This window comes from Pyxicephalus adspersus, chromosome 1, assembly GCF_032062135.1.
Source record: "Pyxicephalus adspersus chromosome 1, UCB_Pads_2.0, whole genome shotgun sequence".
Taxonomy (NCBI): Eukaryota; Metazoa; Chordata; class Amphibia; order Anura; family Pyxicephalidae; genus Pyxicephalus; species Pyxicephalus adspersus.
The window spans coordinates 69,131,699-69,153,874 of NC_092858.1; the positions used below are offsets into that span (position 1 = coordinate 69,131,699).

Genomic DNA, 22,176 nt, shown 5'->3' on the forward strand with positions numbered 1-22,176 from the left:
TATTCATTTCTAGAGACTAACAACTGTCTTGAAAATTCTAAAACAATTGGCAGCTATGTATGTGACAAAGGTTTATTTGTCTCTAGAACAGTCAGTGTAACAAAACAGTGGTATAGTATAATGTAACAAATGTGTAATCTATGTTACTGTAATGTTCCAGGGTTCTGGAAATGTTCTGTTTCCAAATAAATTATTTTGTTTTAGAAATTGTTACTTAGGAAAGATGAAATTCTCATTTGCTACATATTCAGTGTATTGCAATGGACTTTTCAAAGCACAGAAGCTTGCATGAACTGCTGCTGTTGTGCTCAGTGGTTGAAGAAGATGCTGATTTCAGGGCTACCATTTTTATTTTTTACCATCACATGTCTTCTTGTATTTTCAACTGTCCATTGTTGCTAAGGAATTAAACAAGATTTGTGAATGATTGTCGTCATTCATATGTAAGTATTTAATGTACAGTGCTGCGTAATATGTTGGTGCTATATAAATCCTGTTTAATGATATTATTATTATTATTAATAATAATAATAATAATAATAATAATAAGTATATTTACCTTATTTTTAGTCAAATGCAGTCATGTTCCTTTGACTTTTTATGTGCCTTGGCTGTTTTCCAGACCCAGTTTGTAAATGGAGTAGTGCAAAGCATTCATTCTCAACCAGTATGCCCCAGAATTTGCCAGGGGTTCATCAATCCATGGCTGATGGGCTTTCGGTTTCATGATGTGTAATTGGTTCTGAGGCCAACACCACTTAGTAACTGCATGATACTATTAGTTCAGTATAAAGGCGTTATTGTTGCCACCACTGTAAGGGGCATTCTTTCCACCGACCCCCAATTTAAGGGGATTTTTCCCCAAGGGTTAAATGGTTGAGAAGGCTGGTATAGATTGAACTCTAATAGAATGACTAATACATTTTTGCCAACGTAGATAAAATGTTGTTGTATCTATAGGTAAAACTTTTTAGTTTTGAATAGAGTGGGAAGTGACTTGATCTTTACAGATGCTTTGCCATTTAGGACGTTTGTTTGTGATCTAATGTCAGTACATGTTTCCCAATGCATTATTTTATCAATCCAAACATCATGTTCCTAAAACTGTCACCCAAAATGGCCCAAAAACCTTTAGGTGACAATTTCTATGTGTCTGTTTAAAGCCCCGTCAGGTTTTGCTGCTCTCCAGAGAATTTTTTCCCTTGCTTTCTGTATTAGGAACAGGCAGACAGGAAGTAAGGAAAAATCTGCAGAGGAGGAACTGACAATAATAAAAGCAAACAGAGGTTCTAGTCTTCCACTACTTAACTTCTGCCTGTGTTGTGTTGGAATTTTTCCTGGACTTCTTGTCTGGGTCCATGATGGATTTTGATTAGGAAAACTGCATTGGGCAGCAAAAAAACCTGACAGGATTTCTAATCCTTTAAAAAAAGTTATTTAAAATGAAAAATGTTTTAAACAAATTTTTAAAGCTAAAGGATATGTATATATTATCAATGACAGGTTCATCTAAGTTGAGACTGGATTTTCTTAGCAAGATAAACAACACAGCACTAGAATTAAAAACAGTTTGGTATTTTTGGCTTCACAGCCAATATTTATGTATGTTGGTCCAAACGAGCCATTATGTTCCTATATTGATACCACAGCTCACCAGAATAGATTAGTAATATAAGCCAAGCAAAGCCTTGTAAAAGGCTGCAAGGAATTGTGTCATCCTATTTAAAGTACAAGTATATTTCAAGTATATGTGAAACCATGCTGTAATTCCAAAGTACTGCAAAGTATGGTCCTTAAGACCAGTCTAACAAAGATCTTGTCTTGAAACAAATCTAAGTTCTAACAATGAATACATTGACAGCAAGTAATTATTTAAAGTAAGCCTTTTCCTCCTTAACAGTGAGAAAGGGACATAGCAGAAAACCAGACTTGCTTATAGTATATGTCAAGCTCTTTAAAGTAGATTTTCTATTCAGTAAGGCCAGAAATCATAATGGCAGCAGTATTGCTATGGATTGCCATCAGTGTTTCAGGATTTAGACGGTAACTAGATGTTACACTGGACAATACCTTAAAATACCTTATTAATCAGTTCTATTAATTAAGGGTCATTATAACTTCTCTAACTAGAATTTTCTATTTTGACTGATTCTTTTAAAATTATTTATCAAAAGTGCACCTATTTCAGCATGAGTAGACTTGGGGATATTACAAACTTAGCGAAATAGTGAGCAGTAATTGCAGGAGAGAAGTGCTGAAAAGTATGCTAGCAGACAATATGTGCCAGAGAGCAGTTCTGTGATGTATAGCAAAGGGCAGTACATGTGGAGAAAAGTGTTGTATGGTATCATATTGGGTAGTATGCAGATAAGCAGTGCCAGAAAGTACAACAATTGGTAGTATGTGAATGAAATGCTGGAATATCAGTATCAATATGACAACCAGTGAACAGTATATGCAGCAGAGGAGTGTAGAAAGTAAAAGATGTGACAATGGGCATAATTCACTGGAAAGGATTTTAGAGGGTAGGGGGGTTTTTAAACAATGATGATTCTACGGTCAAGCTTTATAAGAGGGGGAAAGATTTCAAGGATGGGCCCAATACAAACCTTTTTCCTCCCCTGCCTAAAGATATACAGAGTTGGTAGTCAGAAGTGTGAAACATAGAGCAGTCTGTAATATGTAACTACAACCACAGCATAAAGAGTAGGACAATCCAAAGAATGTAATGTATAGCACAACTTGCAGATTGGGCAAACAAGAGTTTGTAATGTACACTACAGTATCTCTATATGTAGAGAAATCTGGAGTATGTCATCTACAGCTTTTTATTCAGAGCGGACCATTTAGTAGTATAGAACATACAGTACAGATTGGAAGAGTATACAACACACTGTACAAAATGTAGCGGTCAGTATTATGTAATGTGCAGTAGAAGGTACGGAGAGTGGTATGGTCAGAATTATGTAGAAGATTCTGCAAAGGGGACAGTTCTGGAGTATGTAACATACATTATAGTATACAGATGGTATGGACAGGAGAACTATACCTGTCAACCCTTACTGTCACACAGAAGAGATCACAGGCACAGGCGTGTTGGATTTAAGGCAGCTGCCCCTTTCCCCGCATTGGGCGCATTATAAGGGTAGCCCTTGTGTGTAGATTGGTGTGGATAAGGGGGGAAGCATTTGTTTATGATACATAGTGCTAAAGGTGACCCACTAAGGAAAACATGAATTGAATATAGCAGAATTGTTATATGTAGTTTGTCATTTAGAAAACATAATTTTAAGCAGGCATATTATAACAACCTAAAAGTGCTCCTTTTCAAAGATTTCATAAACCGCTCATAGAAATATTCTCAAGAATAATGTTCCTTGTGGAGCCAGTAATTTAATTACTTTCTCAATAGTTTCCCAATTGAATTCAAGTACATTTCACTGTCTGCTATAACCAGATGCTCAAAAACAAAACATGTTGTCAAATACAGGATATAACTGAGACCACAGGGTGCCCGTAATATGTCTTCATGTTTTTTTATGATTAGCAAACCTATCATTTACAAGGGTGTTCCAGCACATTATAAAGTATCTATAGATAAGGACAAATTTCTACCCAAAAGGTCCCATAGTGAAAAATATTTCTTGAAGTTTAATCATACCTATTAGTATATTTTATTACATTTTAGTATATAATGTTATCTTACTAAACTTTATCCTATATCTGTGAAAGGTGTTTTTTTTCTTTTTTAGGCACATGGAATTTTATTTTCAGTTGTTTTTTTTTTTTGTTTGTTTTTTTTGTTTTTTGATGCAAATGTTTTTCTTGTAGAAAAAAGAATACAATGCATAAAAAAGTTAAATACATATGGTGTAATATGACAACACTAATGTAAATACAAGATAAGGATAATAAAGTATCCATGACTGTCAAATAGAAAATCATATATTTCTATTAAAGTTCTAGCAGTAAAAGTCAATTAAACCTAGAGCATAAGGTAATATTTTAAGGGTTTAAATTAATATTTTTCAGTTTGGTGAAAGCTGCACCACAGCCAAGTTCCAGGCTGCTTCATGGCATTTGGATGCAGACATTAGGCTCTACACCTTGGCAAACCCTGATTTTCCCTAAACTGGTATATGAAGTGCCAAATGGCTGGATAATTTTATGTAGTGTTTTTATTTTTAAGGCTTTTTGCAGTCCTGATCACTATATTTGAGAATTAAACCATGCCAGATTCACTCTATTTACACCTAAGTAGACAGACATTCCTATATACAATACAAATGGGAAATGATCTCAACACCTTTATGCCTGAGCAGGGAGAGATGATACATTTGTTCCTCACACAGATTTTATTAAGAAGTAGGTGTGATGTAGCTGGTCACAAATGTCACGGTAGGTAGCATAGGGCAATAAATGTCTATCATGGATTTTCCTTTAGATGGTCATGACATTCTTTTTAAAACTGGCCAAGACCAACATGTAGAAAATAACTGGTATTTTTTTCCCTTTAATCGTGTCTTTTATCCTCTTTTTCTTTCCTTTTCTTTATTTTGCATACTATTTTTCTATACTGAAAACTTCTTCACAATAACAGTAGCAGTAATTAAGTCCAGACTACGTGACATAGGAAATTTTACTCACCAGCTGCTGCTCACCCACCTATACACTGTTAGAAGGTTACAGAGGACAAGCTAAATCTGAACAAGGAAAGTGACTACAAAAATTGTAGCACAACTACAACAGTCAAGATTATTTATTAATGCATCGAATACAAAACCTAAATAAAAAATAGTGATGCAGATGCACAAATCAATCACTGGCATGCTAAGTTTGGCAGATCAGACATGTGATTTGCAAATTGAAAACCAAAAAATTTTTTTTTATATGCTTACATCAATATGGGAAGTCTATTAAATCAAAAACACCTAACAAGTGACAGAGAATCATTGCCTCCAGTATTCCTAATATTGTGGTTACAGTTCTAGGCATTAGTTACCTGTTTGGTCAGGTTTTTGCATACATATAAATATGACATTTGCAATTTACAAAATATTTATGATATAGATAATTATTATTCTTTTTTGTTGTATATTAGATGTGTGCAACTATGTGTTTAAAAGTAAAATCCCAAATTTTAGGGCATGTTTTTGTTTTTTTAAATTATTGGTAGCATCTGATGGTAATTTTTATGTTCTCTAAAATGTTTAAGAGAATAGACGATGAAGCCATTTGAAACAGAGATATATTAATTGAAAAGAAATATCAAAAGTGAAATACTTATTTTGTAAAAGGAAATAATGTCTGCAAATCTATGTGATATTTAATATTTTAATGGGCCATTTATCATTTTCACTAATAAAAATAAAAATGTAATGGAACTATCTCAACCATATATGTGAATTGATTTCAGTCCGCCACATGACAATAAAGAAAAAGACAATATACCTGTTTAATGTGAATGTGATCTAAAGTCTTAAGGAAAAATAAATCTGTAATAACAATGTAGAATATTTCACTATAAATGTAAGGAACTGAAGTGGAGAGGAAGCTGTATGGTTAAGGAAGAATGTAATAAGAGAAGCAAGCATCACTCTCAGTAACATATCACACCTGTCTGCCCAGCAGGTCACATTGAGAGAGGCAACATAATCCAGTGGCAGACCGAGCCAGTGCATTGTGCAGGACTGGATGGGTTGTAGTCTAGGAGGGACAGACAGAGAGGAAGACTGAACAGTGATGTTAATGTGATCATTTACAGTGTATATCTCGGGCAAGATGCAGCCAGCCTCTGCGTCTACGGTTGCAATTGATGCCACAGGTAAATTCTATCCATGGGCTCCAATTTATAGAGTTTGAATATGTTACTTGTTTTACTATGCAGATTATATTGCTTTCCTCATGCAAACATTTCTTTAATATATTATTATTGTCTCTGTAATTGTGAATATTTTGCTTTAGTTTGATGTAGTTGAACACAAAGCTGTAAAAATGAATTTATTTTAATATTATTATTATTTTATTTTTCTAAGTCTTAGTTCTAATCCATAGAGCTGTAAAATTAATTAATTTACAGAATGCTCAAACTGCAATAAAGATGTCCTATGGTGACAAATTCATTATATATGTTTAGAAACACAGTGGTCATTCCCGCTGCTTTAATGTGTTGTAAATAGATTGTATATTGAATATTGATGTACAGAACGTTACCTAGTTAGGTTATATTAAACAATAGCAATACAGAAGATATTTTTGTTTCCAATCCTCTGTACCTTACAGTCCAAACTTTTTTTGGAATATGTTATCAAGATTTACTGAAAGAAAATAAGACATTCCGTACTGATTTGTATATTGCACATTTGTATAGCTGTCCGTCATTTAGAGGCACTGTCCTTTTGGAACCAAATCTCTTTGTCCCTCTTTCCTTCCTAGGTGTCACTATTTTTGATTTGGAGTTTGGACCAAAATGTACTACCAATCTGTTATACAGTGAAAAGAATGGTATTTGGAAATACAGAATTAAAAAGCAGTGGTAAAAGGGCACTTGTGGGCTTAACCAATCATTTATATCATATTATGTATTATGGTCCACACAACTGGGGACATTGCAGAGGCAGGTCCTTTGCCTACATAATTTGCTAAAAAGGGTTGTTCTTGTTGCTTTCCAATCATGGAAAATAAGGAGGCATGTATTTAAAATGGAAATGTATATTTTTTGGTTACTATGAAATGCTGGCTTGCGTTCCTACATTTATAGATTTATTAGGAACAGTAAAGGCCTTTTTTATATCTGTGACACATCAATGTAGATCAAGCTTTTAAACCTTCTGAGTTAGCTTGCCGGGAAAATAAATAGGACTGCTTGCTTGGTATAGAGAACGCTGCCATCCAAAACCAGTAATCAGATAGTTTATAAATGATTTACTTAGCACACAATGGTGGCACTAGTGTTCCTGCTATACAGTTACTTCACCATATCATTTACATGCACCACAAGTACTCATTATACACATTACAAATTCTATAATAACTAGTTTGGGAAATTTGTGCAGCATTTCATACTCTGCTGTGGCTTATCATAGAAAAACAGTTTTTAAAAGCTGTGTAAATTAACCAATGCTTAGACAAGCAATTAGATCCTTGCCTCTTTATCAGTATATTTCATGGTTATAATGAGGAATACATGCAAGGATAGGAAGAGTTGCAGTAATAAAGCAAATGAATCAGCCTATTTAGATATATTTTCATAACTCATAAATCATAGAAATAAAATATTTTGCTATTGTCTCATAAAATTAATTACAGTTGGGGATCAGGGGTTATGACACTTTGACCATATTTGCCCTTAGTTCTGCAGTAATGTATAATTCCAATGGAGTGGTAAAATGGTTGTTGCCAGCCTGAAATTAACACTTGCAATATTTATAGAGAATTGAACATTTAGAAAATAAATCTTCAAACAACAGCTTCATGTTGATTTACTAAAGAATTATATGTTGTTCACATATCAATGGCAATTATTCCCATGCATGTATGTGAGATGATTTCAACCATCCAATCATGTGCAATGAAAATATGTCCTTGCACATGATTGGGTGTTCTTTGCAAAGTGAAATATCATATAAATTGTTCACCCTAGTAAGAAATACCCAGCCTAATATTCTATATCTATGAAGATTCTCAAGATATCTCATTAAAAATATTTATAATACTGGTAAGAATACTAGAGCAAAGTTTAAGCAGTAAGTCTATAAAAACAGCTTTTCACCATGCTTAACCAACTGCCCAGAGAAAAAGGATGTTGTTTTGCTGGGTCTTAGCAGGATAAAAGACACCAATTAAATTGTCAGTTTAGTCCAATATTTTGTTTTTGAGACATGTGTATGAAGATGCAATAATGTCTATAAAATTAGGAAATGGGAACATGGTTAAAAATGTTTGTACAATAAAATATACATATATATAAAAATATAGAGAGTTTGCTAATAAAGAATTTTAAGTATCACATTTTCTAACATAATGACATTTAAACAAGATCTGCTGTCCAGTTATTATCATCCGACTGGAAATGTGTTGTCATGATTTAATCAGATAATCATCTGAAACCTCTGCTCCCGCTGATTCAACAAATCACTGAGTTTTGACATGCCTACAACCCACTACATTAATGAAATGACTTAACTCCTGTCTTAAAAAATAATATATTGTATGAATCCCTTTATTTATTTTGTTTATTTAATAAATGGCTTATGTGCTTGACTGGCAGACGACTAAATTTACCGGCTCTGGACCACGCATGCGCTGGAAGTCAGGTGTCACTCACAGGGGAAGAAACTTCCCCTTTAGTGATGTCATGATGCCAGAACCTGCCCACTCTCCCATCACAAGTCTGAGCCTCCTTTGAGAGATTGGGCCTTTTCCCTGAGCCTGGGATCTGTACAGGGGACATGGTCCGCGGCTCTGGCCAGTGCGATTTTTATAGGTTGTTTTCGAGGAAATAAATTTGCTTGCATATCACATAGAAAATAATATTGTTGTGTTTCTTTAAACACATTCGTGTTTGTATGTGGTGTTTTTATGATCACTGCTATTTTCCCCTGAGGTACATGCAAAAACACACAAAAACAACACGCCTGGACACTTAAATGAACACTTATGGGCTCTGATGAATGATTTGGGCCCCTTTTCAATGGCAGATCTATACCACCATTGATGGTCTTTTAGCTACAGGTCTTTAGGTGACAGTGCTAAAAGTGATCTTACCATTTAGGAAAAGCTTTTTCAAATCAAACGTCTAAATAATTTTTTTAAAGAATCAGAATCAGAATTTTCACTTTCAGGCTTTACCTTCAAATCTGGACCTCCCCTTTAAATTGGAGCTCCTCCTTTACATCTGGACATCCCCCCTTTTAGATCAAAGTCCCTCATTACATCAGACACCCTATTTTACACCAGAGCTTCTTTGTTAACGTCAGTGTCCCCCACTTTATATCAGTATCCCCCGTGCACATAAGTGGCCCAATTTTTATCACAGACCCTTTAAATCAGAGTCTTTAACATTAAGAAGCCACCCTTTACGTCAAAGATTATTTTTTATTTTTACTTTATATTAGGGTGACAATGGGGGGGGGGCATTCTTAAATGAGTTTAGGCTGCTCACTTAGAATTGCAGAATTATCATTCTTCAAACTATTATATATTTAGCTTGGTGAATGTAAATAAATTTCACTTTGCAAAGGGTATCAGGTCATGTGCAAGGAAAAAATGATTTTTGCTTGCACGTTATTGGATGTGTGGGGTAAGTAGAACTTTCCTTTGCAGAATGATAATTCACTTTGCTAACAGCTTTATTTGTTTTAAGAAATAAACCACCCAAAAAACACCCAATCTACTAGAAAGGTCAAGATGTATTACAGCTACATTACCATATAGAACAAGAAAACTGTTTTGTAATACTCTATATATGTCATGTTTTTATTAAGGAAGTTTATATTGCTAGGATAATGTACACAGACAATATGATGTCACATCAGTAAAAATTGATTTCTGATTAGTTAATACAGCTTTTTGACCTTTATTATTAAGTCTTTGTAGTTACTGACTCAAGCCAAACCATTGTCATGATGTGAATATGTATTTGTGTTTCATGATTTTTAATAATGTACAGTAATTCCAACTCAAATTAAATTTTAGGCCACTTTGCAAAAAGAAAGAAGACATCCCTGTGGTTTACCATTGCTCTTCTAGCAGTATCAATTTTAATACTGATTATTGGCCTTACTGCAACCACAAGGACAGAGAACATCACAGTTGGAGGTTACTACCCAGGAATCATTGTAAGTTCCACTTCTCAGTTTCATATTAGAAATGTAACTGTTTATTTTTGTATGTTTAAGGGTAATTGCCCACAGACGTTTAATGTCTCATGCAAAGAAAGGGTTACTTTTTGTGTGTCAGGGTATGACTGGATTTTATTAGAACAGAAAATGAGAGGATATGTCCCCAACAGGGTCAAAGACAGCTCTAAGCCCTTTCTACTCTGTCTGCAATATGTGTTCATTAAAAAATGAAATTTTTTTAAAAAGAAATGAAAATTCTCTTCTATTCAGTATATGTATGTATACTTTTTGTATGAATAATCTATACACATAAAAGACCCAGATGCACAAACAAACAGTCCAGGGCCACAATGTGATGGGGCCCTATAGCAAATCAATTATGAGGTTCTCCTGCCTTATAAATTTCTATTTCAGTGGTAAATATTATACACATAAAGATTACTCATTGCTATAATAGTATTTGTACTTTTCCTAAACTAATATAACAAATTTGGCCATATACTTCCACAGAACATATAAATGAAATCATTTATAACAACATACCCATTATACCCATACATTATAGTTGTGTACTTATGAGTTAATAATGTAGTGTGTCACTTTTTGACTAGAATTTAGAAATCATGATAAATTGTAACATTGGCTTTGGCAACATAATCTGTAGGCAGCAAGTTATGGTGGATGCCAAAAAGTATTATGTCAATTGCAGTGTAAATCTAAGTTGTCTTCCAGATTTTTAATTTTCTGCTTTCTTTGGTTTCAGCTTGGCTTTGGTTCTTTCCTAGGAATTATTGGAATTAATCTTGTAGAAAACCGAAAACAAATGGTATGTACAATATTTGGTTTCTCCTCTGAATCTGTGCCATGCCCACATGCAGCAACAATAATTATTCCTTACACAAAGGTCCTGTTGATTAATAATAACATTTACTATATCCAGGGCTTTGCAAGTATAAACTACAGTATAAAAGCCTTTACGGTATAAATTAAAGTGTATGTAAACCAGACTAAGAACAGCACACGTGTCCAGGGGCTTACATGGGCCCATACAGACTAAGAGACTGCACATCATTAATGATGCTGTAGTTTTTATTTGTAGTGGAAGCATGGTAGTTCATATTAACGCACAAATTAAGAGACATACTGTTTTAAAAAGTGGCAAATACCTTTCTGAACATTTCAGAAAGTTTTAAACACATTCTAATGTTATAGCTAGGAATTTGCATTGGATGGTGTGGCAATGCCAATTTTATTACCAGCTTAGCTTTCCATTGAAGTACAGGGAACTGGTTGCCTGAGGTCAACAAATAGTCGAAGGCTGGACTGTTATACAGCTAGAGAGTACAAGTGGCAGTTCAATTTACATATACTTATTATATAAGTGATTGAGCTCTTTTGCATTACACTGGGGAAGTCCAAAGGAGATTGCTAGTGCTTGTACCCAAAAAAGACTCATAAAATAAATAGCATAGCAATATTAATAAGAAAATACACATTTTTACTATAAATATTATATATATATATATATATATATATATATATATTAATAATATACTCCTGTACAAATACATCACTGTAAATTTGCCAACATTTGTTCTAAGCTCTCTAATTACTAGATTGTAAGCTCTTCGGGGCAGGGTCCTCTCCTCCTGTATCACTGTCTGTATTAGTCTGTCATTTGCAATCCCTATTTAATGTACAGCGCTGCGTAATATGTTGGCGCTATATAAATCCTGTTTAATAATAATAATAATAATAGGTCAGGTTTAAAAACAATAGGAATAATACATGAACATAAATCAATCTTTATTTTATGGCTATTTAAAACAACTTAGCATGTCTTTTTCTTAGACCTGTTTAACAAGTTGTAATTCTCCAGAAATAATTGCCTATAACTAAAAGTAAACCTGTCATGAGAGAAATATAGGATTTGCCTTTGCTGACCTCTTTCTGAAAGAACTAGTTACCTTGATGCAATGTCAGGACATGTTCCTTTTGCCTGTAAAGAAGCAATGTGATTAAAGCAAAGCCATGTTTATATTGGTATTATGATAACCAAAATCTGTTCTGTGTTTAAATTAAGGTAGCTTATAGACCTTCAAAAGTACATATTTATTTATTCCTGTTCCTCTTTTACAAAGGTTTTAAAATCATATAGTATGGTTAAGTTATTTGGTAATAAAATAGAGGCTTTTCTAAAATGTGGTGTACATTTTTTGTGCAGTGCTACAATAAAAAGGAGAAAATGGAAAAAAAACAGCCATGGGAAAAGACAGGGAAGGAGTTAATAATTATTTTCAGAGACACTGTTAATGTAATATCTGTTTCTATATTCTATATTTGCTTGTTTCCAACTATCTGCTTCCCTGTCAGCTTTTCCCACACTGAAGCCACCTGTTCACTTCTAGTGGGAAGAGCCCGGGCGATGCGACCTAGTGACATCTTGCAAAATAGTAGTCTGGCAGTCACCAGCATTGCAGACCCCCTTGAGGGTTGCTCTGGAGTAGACTTGGTGTCACTTAAATTCCACCCCTCAGGTAATTTCATGATAGCTGCCAGGGAGTGAAGTAATACATGAGGCCTGCAAAGGCTGTTTAAAGACTTTTTACACAGCAGCCAATATTAGCACTCCTATTACAAAAAAAAAGCAGGACCTTTCTGCCATATGGCAGTCAAACCCCACAGATTAAAGGAAAAGTGCCTGGTGGATCCATTTATGTCCACTTATTCAAGATAGGTTCCACTTCATGGTACCAGTCATTGATCAAGAATAGAGGAAGGGGACATTTGACTTCATTGTATTGGGTGATCACTCAACTTTCCGGTGATTGCCATTGGGATCTATATCTGATCTACTGATGGGTGACAAGTGAGGCTAAAAGTATGTTTTTTGCACAACTTTCTAACGGGCATCATCGTTTAGATGTAATGATCAACCACCTATCTTTGACATCAATAGAATTACTTGCATGGGGCCAAATTTGTATAATTACCTTTTTTTTAAAATGCTACATTTTTAGGTTTAGTTACATGGCATCCGGGTCACCATAAAACTGAGTTCTCCAACCTACCCAAGTAAATTGAAACAGATAACAAAAGGAAGCGGAATAGATGCTTCCCAATTTTTTCCAAGTTTAACAAAACTTCACATATTTATAAGCTTTTTGTATGCATAGGGCACTTTTTCACTCACGTTACTGCTTTCATGTCAACAACCAAAAATTATCTGTCCACAGAAGAAAAAGATTTGTTTATTTACTGGAAAAAAGCAAGCATCATAAAATAGTTTATTTTCATCCTGGTATATTTTATATCATTATAATTGGTTTACCGCATTTTGTTTAGCTAGACATCCTTTCTCATCTACAAATATAACAACAAATTGAATTCAATGGATTCGATGAAACCAAGAAAAAGCACAAAACAAAGGTTTATTGTCAACGCTAATGTAATAATGGCTTCTGGAGAGCATCGGGTAAATAGAAGCTATTACGGGTCATATTTCTCTGGTGCTGGAATTCTGGAAGGAGTGTCTACATTTTTATTTTTCGCTATATCGACATAGAACAGAGCAAAAAATCCATTCCTTCCTAAAAACAGGATTTGTATTGGTAATTTAATCAAACACAAAAATAAAACAGATATACAGTACAGGAAAATAAATATCAAATTAATGATATGCTATTCTAGTGTTTTGCTCAAACTCTAGAATACCAGAATAATAAAAGGCAATGACAAATCCTGGAGCCAGACCCAATACCATCAGCCCTTCAAATGTTTTTTTTTTTTGCTTTACATCTTTTTTTGCTTTACACTTTCTTAACCATGGTAGATTTACCTGAACTATATATGTCCTTCAAACTGACCAGCATGTGACTTTTGTCAACATGTATCAATTTAAAGGTTGGTGGTATGAACAGAAAGTACTCTCTTAGAATCGTGCTATTTAGTAGTGTTGGTCGAATATCTCACTATTCGATTCGACAGCTATTCGAATGAATAGTAAGAAATTCTCCAGGTGATCAAATGCCGAATTTCAACACCATTGAAGTCAATGGTGTGAGAATTCAGTTTTTTTAGGGTCTTTTAAGGGCTGCAAGAGCAATCAGATTGCTCTTGCAGCTCTTAACTAGTTGTATGTGTTTTTGGATAGAGTTTCTCTATCCAAGAACCCATAGTACAGCGCTGCAACAGGAATTGCTGTTGGCGCGCTGTGATACTACTATGTGTTCTTGGAGGGAATCTGCAGTTCAGTTCCAACATGACGTCACGTGGGAAACTGAATTGCAGACATCTGCAGTTCCACTACAATGTCCAGGCACTACAGGTGATGAATGAGGACTTGTCCTCATTCATCACCTGTAGTGCCCTGTGTTCCTGGATAGAGTTTCTCTATCCAAGAACACATAGTACAGCTTCGCAGCAGTGATCGCTGTTGCCGCGCTACTATGTGTTCTTGGATAGAGTTTCTCTATCCAAGAACACAGAGCACTACAGGCGATGAATGGGGACAAGTCCCCATTCATCACCTATAGTGCCCAGAGATCCCGCAATGACAGGAGGATTCCCACGGCTGCACAGACGGGGGAATCATTATGTCATTGCGGGAAAACCTGTAAAAAAAAAAAAAAAAGTCAGTAAAAAAAAAACACAAACATTCAATAAATTACTTCAAAAATAGTTTTTATTTTTTTTTTAAACACATTTTTTACATTTTTTCCCGTCGAATACCGTGTTTTTCAGGTCAGGTCTATCCGAATACGATCAGCTATATTCGGGTCGCATATAAGGAAAACCTGAATTCAAACACCAACACTAGCGTTTAGTACTAGACACACTGCATGCACAATTTTGGTACTTTTGTCCCTGTAATTGAAGAACTCCTTTCATTGTTTTATGAATGTGGATGTTGTGAGTACATGGACCAAAACTGTGGTCCAAAGCTTTAGGCAAATCAGTGTGTAAAGTAGCATTTTTTTTTATCATTGTAAGTCCCATATTGCAGTAGGTGTTGCTTGTATAGCATGCACTCACTAGAAAAATTTCTTGAAAAAAAAAATAAGTAGCTATTTTTACTTCTGTTGAAATACTGTAATAGATCAGACCCCCATCTTGAGATTAACTGTGCATGGTATTTGGATAAAGTGGGCCATGATTTACCATTATTCACTGATGCACACTTTGGATCTGTGGTATAGAGCTGACATTTACATTTTTCTCTAATCCTTTGGATTAATAGCCTTGTTATGTTGTCTGCTATAGTCAGTGATAATAAGCAATACTACCAGTCTCAGCAAATGTCACAATTATCTTATAAGGTAAGGGAGCTCACTTAAATTTCTCTTTATAAAACAGGGAATGTCCTTAGTGTATATGCATGGAACCACATATGAAAATGGAAAGGGCTAAAAAATATGTCCTATACATCTGCCATACAAACAAGTATATCTACCTGAAACATTATTAAGTCAACCTTAGTGTTAGTAAAATATTTATTCAGTCTTTGTCTGATCCATCATATTTTTTCTTTTAGTTAGTAGCAGCCATCGTATTTATCAGTTTCGGAGTGGTTTCCTCATTCTGCTGTGCTATAGTTGATGGAGTGGTTGCAGCACGACATATTGTAAGTCATTTTTATAATAATGGTATAAACTTTTTCTAGTTTAAAGCCATCCAAACTTGAAATTTAAATTGCCATCTATAGTGAGCCCACCGCATCATTTTCAAATATTAGCTTTTATTGAATATGTTTGGGTATTGGAAAATAGTTTCTTATATACAGCTAACATCAGTTCATTGTTCCAAATCTTCACAATGGTGAATATTATAACAGAAAATCAGTTTAGCAACAAGTGATGTTAGTAAAGAGTAAATAAAGTTTTCTTTTATATTTCCTTTGCTTTTGTATGATTAGATGTAGAAATAACATTTTTCTTTTTTGTCAGGTAATTATATGAAAATCTAAGCCTTATCTAACAACAGAGACTAGATAATCTAAAACCTATTAGTTTTAGCCTTTGTCTACTAAAAATATATTTTTATTTCTGTCTGTTGCAGATTTTACCTAAATCTATAATAATAGTAAATCTAAAAAGAAAAAAAAAGTTTGGCTGGATATATTCACTTTAAAAAAGAACCAAATTCACCTCTCCTTGTTCCATCATCTTCTGATATTCTTCCAGGTTTCGGTTTTCAGCCATCATAATTGGCCAGGCCAGATTGACATAAAACCCAGGCATACACGCAGGAGTTCATTCATTCCCAGAACCTGGTTATGCTTGGATTGTACATGGGTATGCATTAACAGAAGATGTGGATATTCAGGTAACTTTGTTTATTGAAAAGGGGACATAGCATGTCCTTTCTTCAATAAAGAAATGCCTGTGCCCATTTTTTTTTACATTTAGTTTTGCATTTAAGTGTAAAACTTGTTTTTTTTTATGTGAGAGAAGAACATAACCCCCCTTATGTGATCTACCGGTATATAAATCGCAAAGGATTTTAACAAACTGTGTTGCATATTCCTGCTATATTTTGTTAGGAAGCATTATCCTGGTCTTCTAAGACTGAATCTGCAATGTCCTGGTCCAACGCCAGTACTTACCAGCCACCAGCCCCCCTAACAAAATCTGCAGTCCTCACCTATAACAAGCCCCTATGGCTATTTGTGTCACCTCAGCCCATGGATGTCCCCAGGACTTCAGTGGACAAAGGATGGCGTCTGGGGCTTGATAGAATCCAGGAGCCCAAAGATAACAAAATTCAGGGAAGTCCAGCAGAGGTTAAGTCCAGAATACAGAGCAAAAGGTCATACACAGGTAACCAATCCGCCAAACGGGCTATCCAAAGACTAATACAAAGCAGAGTCTGGGTCACAGACAAAGGTCGGTCCAGATAACATACAATTTCACGGTCAGAAACAGGAAGGTCAGTGATGATAAAGAGATAAACACCCAGCAGGTTAGCTAAGCCCAAGGCCACAACAGGCAACTGGGCACATCTCACCAAAGGCCAAACACCTATTGCTAGGATTGCTTATATTTAAACCTGTATTTCAGTGCTGGGAAGACTCTGGGAAAATGTGTGAGAGAATTACAATTTCTATGGGTATTGTATGAACGCTTCAAAAATGACAGAAGTTAAGATAAAAACAGAAAAAAACAGAAAAGTCATTTTAATAACCTTTGATGACAAAATGCAGCAAATATGTATATGTTTATTTTGTTTAATGAACGTTACGTTTTTCTTTAAGCGCTCTAAATGTTCAGCTGTTTGTTTTACCCTTTTCACTTCTAAGAAATGATAATCATCTTGATTCTTGTTCATTCATGTTGCACAACATTCCTCAAGGTCCTACAGTCATTTTTGATATTTTATTACTGGTTACAATTGATTACTTTTTAAATGGAATTCCCCATGTATCAGGTTTATTCCTTTTACAGATAACACACATAACTTACCTTGCAACAATATTTACTTAAAACTTTATTATAGGATAAGTGTGTAATCTAAAATCCTGGTCATTCACTTGCTAATTGTCACCTAACCTGTATGATGAATTTAGTTCTTTAGATAACAAAAATAGTTATATGAATATCATTTCATGTACATTAATACACCTAGCATTCTCTTTATACCCTAATGACTAGATATGAACATCAAGATTTTTTTGATTTCCACCTAAAAAAATATATTTGCATTGGTTAAACTACACAAAAAGAGAGACTAAAGAGGGAATGTGACATTCACCAAGATTCATAGGTATAAAAAAATTTAAAGCACTAGGAGAATTCTCTTAAAGTTTCACCAAAATTTTACCAAGAATTCAAACATTTTTTCTCACAATTTAAAAAATTAATTTTGAGTACAAGTTGACTTACTCTTGTTTTCTAGCTCCATTAAATGTGTACATTTTTTCTTTTGTGGGGGTGGGGTGACTAAATATTGGGTGAATATTGGGTAAAACATTTATAAATAAATCTTTAGGTCTTTCCCAGTGGCATAGTGCTGGAACTTCACTGAGAAACTGCACGCTTTTGTTTAGTCAGTGTTTGATATAATTATTGTTGATATAGATATTCATAAGGCCACCATTTTCAATTTTTTTTTTGGTTTGTTATTCCTAACTTAATAATTTTCTTTAACAGATTTTGTTTTTTTATGATTACATTTCCCTGTGTATTTTAACCATACTTAGATTTGCCTCCCTTTAAGTTTTTCATTATATTTTATTTAATCTGTGGTTGAGCCTAAAGAAAGGGGGCATAGCCTCATTCCAAAATCCATTGGCCTGTTATTTTGGAATAAATACAATCAGAATGCTAGATCCTGTGGTGCTCTTCACCTACAACAATTACCTAACCCTTCTTATCCTTTTAAAATTTTATAAAATAAAAAAGTTTTGTTTTTAGAAAGTATCTATTCTTTTTAGAAAAATGTGTATGTACTGAGTTTCCTAATAATATGGCCATTCTGCTCCAATTAGAATAAATTGATGTTGTTAAGAGAGCAGAAGTTGTTATCAACTGTGGTACAACCTGCTACATGAAAAAGAAGCAATTGTTTTCAACACATTCAGATCTACTAGAGAAATTTGCCTGTCTATACTAAGGATTTGTATAAAGAAGTAAATTATGTTTTGTCTTGCTTCTGCATGCCCATCTAAAATAGGTTTTACAATTTATTGTTCTATTTTCTTTGTTTTGTTCTGCTGATTTGGGAGAAAAAAAGAACAAAGAAAATACCGTTCTTTTTACCTCCATGACAACTTCTTTTACATCAGTATTCTTTTACTTGTCTCTTATCTTTTTATTTCACACTTTGTGGCTAAAGGTGCGTACACACTTCCAATTTTTATCGTTCCAATCGAACGACGAACGATCGATTGGGCAAAAAATCGTTCGTAAAAAAGTAACCAACGACGTCGACGAACGAGGAAAATTGTTGGAAACGAACGACAGGACCGGCGGATCGTATTGGGCGACGATCGTTGAACATCGTTCGTGTGTACGGTCGTTCGTTGATCGTCCATGTTCAGAGCATGCGTGATGAACGAACGTCCGTTCACTTTCCTGTCGTGCACATAGTTCCTCCATCGCTTAAACGATCGTATCTATTGTGTGTACAATATCTACGAACGATCGTGTCGTTACCTCTATGTGCAGGATCGGTGCTATACGATCGTTCATATATATGGTGCAGGAACGTTCGTCGTTCGTTTTCCGACGATAATAATTGGAAGTGTGTACGTAGCTTAACATAGACATGAAGAGACTTCTATTATAGATAAAGGGCTTGTCTAACTATAACCTAATAAATCCATTTTATGATGTTCCACTATTGCTTCTGTATACACACTCTATTGAACACACATTAATGTGAACACATAAAACATTACAATATTGGAAACATACACAAAAGGACACTGTATTGCTGTCACTTTGATTGTACCCTTCTAGTTAAGAATGTACCATGGTGCTTGCTTTTACATTTGCAGTTGTTGGGAGTAAAACTGACGTTTTATTTTCATGCCATTCACAATCTCTTTTCTCATTCACAACGAGCTATCAAATAGTTTTTTTTATTGCAAAAGGGCCTTGCTAGGTTTCGTCTGCATAACTCAAACTTACCTGCCTTTTCACAATCTTTTGTAAAATGTATACCAAGCTGTGAATGAGTGAGTGCACAATCCTGGCATACTTAGATGCTTGAATGAATGAACTCCTGTTACATCGTTTCAGCTTGGCCAAGCAAGGTGGCCAAAGTGAGGGGAGGTGAAATTAGCTCCAATTTCAACACAGGAGAGCACAAAAATAATTTAATTAACTAAAAAAAAAGTTTGGCATTAATATAGTGTTTTTCTTTAAAACCAACAGCTGCAAGTTTAGACTACATATGTTTTAAACAAGAATTTCAACATATTATAATAGCAACGTGGTGCTTTTTACAAATAAATATTTAATACAGGGTGCAGCGTTGACCCAGGGTTCACAGAACACTGTGGGCAGACACTGTTTACTTTTAGACTTCTTTATGATTAAACTTGCATAGGACAAAAGTGTAAGAACACAGAGGATAAAAAAATGTAAAAGTATGTAATATTCAAATGCAATAATTCCTATGTTGAAAAATATATATTCCTTAATTTGCTTGTTTTTACTGCTAAGGCTACGTACGCACGTTAGATTTTTGTCTCTCCCCTTCACTTGTATTACAATCATTTGTGGATCCTCCAGGATGGATCCATGATTGTCAGACGAGTGCTGTACACATGCCAGATGCAGTGTTACATGTTTGTCTTGTTTGAAATCAGCGGAATCACTAGCGCAAAACTCTATATTTCCTATTTGACTATTTTTTTTTAACATAGTTTCTTTGGTTTCCTTGGCTGTGGAGAAGGTCACAGCAAGTGGTGTGATGAATGGAAGACATTAATCTACACCTGTCTCCATTCTTGCCTAGCTGTGCGTTTGCACTGATTACTTGGTGGGATCATAAAGATTGTGCTCATTACAAAATAGTTATAAAGGATGAAAGATCTCTATTAAACTGTCCAGCAGTTTCTAAATGAGGATTCATACTTCCAGTATCAGACTTGTTTCAGTTTAATTGTTGCACAGTTATTATACCTGTTATTAAGTTGTTTCCAGTGAAATACTTTGATGGAAAAATATACAATATACATTGATGGAAAAAGCAGAAAGAAAATCTAAGCACAGAACTTTTTGTACTTTCAATGTGTTGCTATAACATAGGGAACTCCAAGAAAAGTGCAGTGTACCTTCTGTACTGAAGAGACCTTCCACCTCATTTTTTGTGTGCGTCCTGCTAACTTATGTAAGTCTGTGCCAAGTTCTAATTGTAGGATCACAGATATTTCTTGATTCAGAGAAAACCCTATTCTAGCAAATATGTTTTGCTTATGTATGCAATTTTAAATAAAATGTACTAAAAATGTCCACATGTGAAATGTAGCGATGTTCATTTATGTTCCTTATTTGCTGCCAACTTAGAACTTCATTGATACAGTTTAAAGAATAACTGAGGTTACACATTCCATAATATTTTAGCATATTTTCAAATAGTAAATGAGCTTAGCAAACAAGCCCCACTGACCTATATTACTGAAGGTATTGTGGTGTTATTCATCCTAAAAAAAAAAAAAAAAATCACAGCAAGTTGTTGAAGTAATTCTCTCAGCAGGTCAGTTACTTTTTTCCAGAATAGGACAGAAGGGTGAGCTGAGCTGCTGAGAGAACATCTTGATCACATTGTGTGCTTTGAACTTTAAGAATCAATTGCTCCACAGTTCCCATGTCTACAGCGGTTAGTAAATAGGTTAATAAACAGAAGGTAGCAGCCTGTGTATTTAGCGGTTAGTTTGTATTTCAATTTGACGTTTTCCTATAATATTAAATAGGATGATGTCCAGGTCACTCACCCTCGAAGGATATTGATCTCTGTATACCCCCTGTCCTTTTTTGGTCTCTGCTAAAGTAATCATGTTGAATGTAGACAATAATACAGTAACAAATAATACAAATAATGTAAACTACCCAGGGCACCACACAGTCTGTCAATTGCACCAGGATTGCATGTTTAACTGTGCAGTTTCTACTGTCACCTCCCAGCTAATTGGATAAAGGAGATGATGATGGTGATTCACTGGGATTGTTTTACAAAAGGATTGAACATTTATAATCAAACGCAATGAATCAGCACCAATGAAGCATCTCCTTCACCCAATTAGCAGGGCGGTGACACTTGAGAGACAAGTGTTAATTTGGTATGTGACATTCCTTTTAGGAACCAAGACCATTATATAATGGGAGATGTAATTTCTATGCAAGTGGATCAGGACTTGCTTATGACACACAACAGACAGAAGTAAGTGCACTTTATGAAAAAAAAATATAGTATAAAAATACTACTATTATTACATATTTACAGTCTTATCAATGCATTAGTTTTGTTCTGTTATTACTGGTGTTACTTAAATTGTATGTCAAGGCAACAATAAAAAAAACAAAAATAAACCAAAATATTATAAATGATTTTCATTACAGATGTGATTTTGATGTGAGAGTAGAGTCATGGTACTGTACAGTAATTTATAAGTGTTTCAAATTTATATTCTTTGTTTTTTCTGCATTTTTTTGTGCCTTTGGTACACGGACTAGATCAGGGGTGTCCAAACATTTTGCAAAGAGGGCCAGGACTGGTGAGGGGGCCGACCATTCAGCCTGGCATTCTTTGAACCATTAACGTGTACTGGCAAGCTTGGCCACTCTTCTCATGCCAAGCACCATAATAGTTTCTTTGTTTCTATATGTTT

The 22,176-nt window shown here is 34.6% G+C and overlaps 1 protein-coding gene across 1 annotated transcript in view; it reads left to right on the forward strand.

The window, feature by feature from the left end:
* The first annotated feature begins 5,781 nt into the window (after positions 1-5,781).
* The window catches only part of TMEM255B (transmembrane protein 255B), a 26,402-nt gene continuing 10,007 nt past the window's right edge, over positions 5,782-22,176 (forward strand). Inside the window, exons 1-5 of the mRNA XM_072402708.1 lie at positions 5,782-5,824; positions 9,697-9,839; positions 10,606-10,668; positions 15,376-15,465; positions 21,648-21,728. Coding sequence (XP_072258809.1) covers positions 5,782-5,824; positions 9,697-9,839; positions 10,606-10,668; positions 15,376-15,465; positions 21,648-21,728 — 420 coding nt within the window. The remainder of the gene's footprint in view (positions 5,825-9,696; positions 9,840-10,605; positions 10,669-15,375; positions 15,466-21,647; positions 21,729-22,176) is intronic.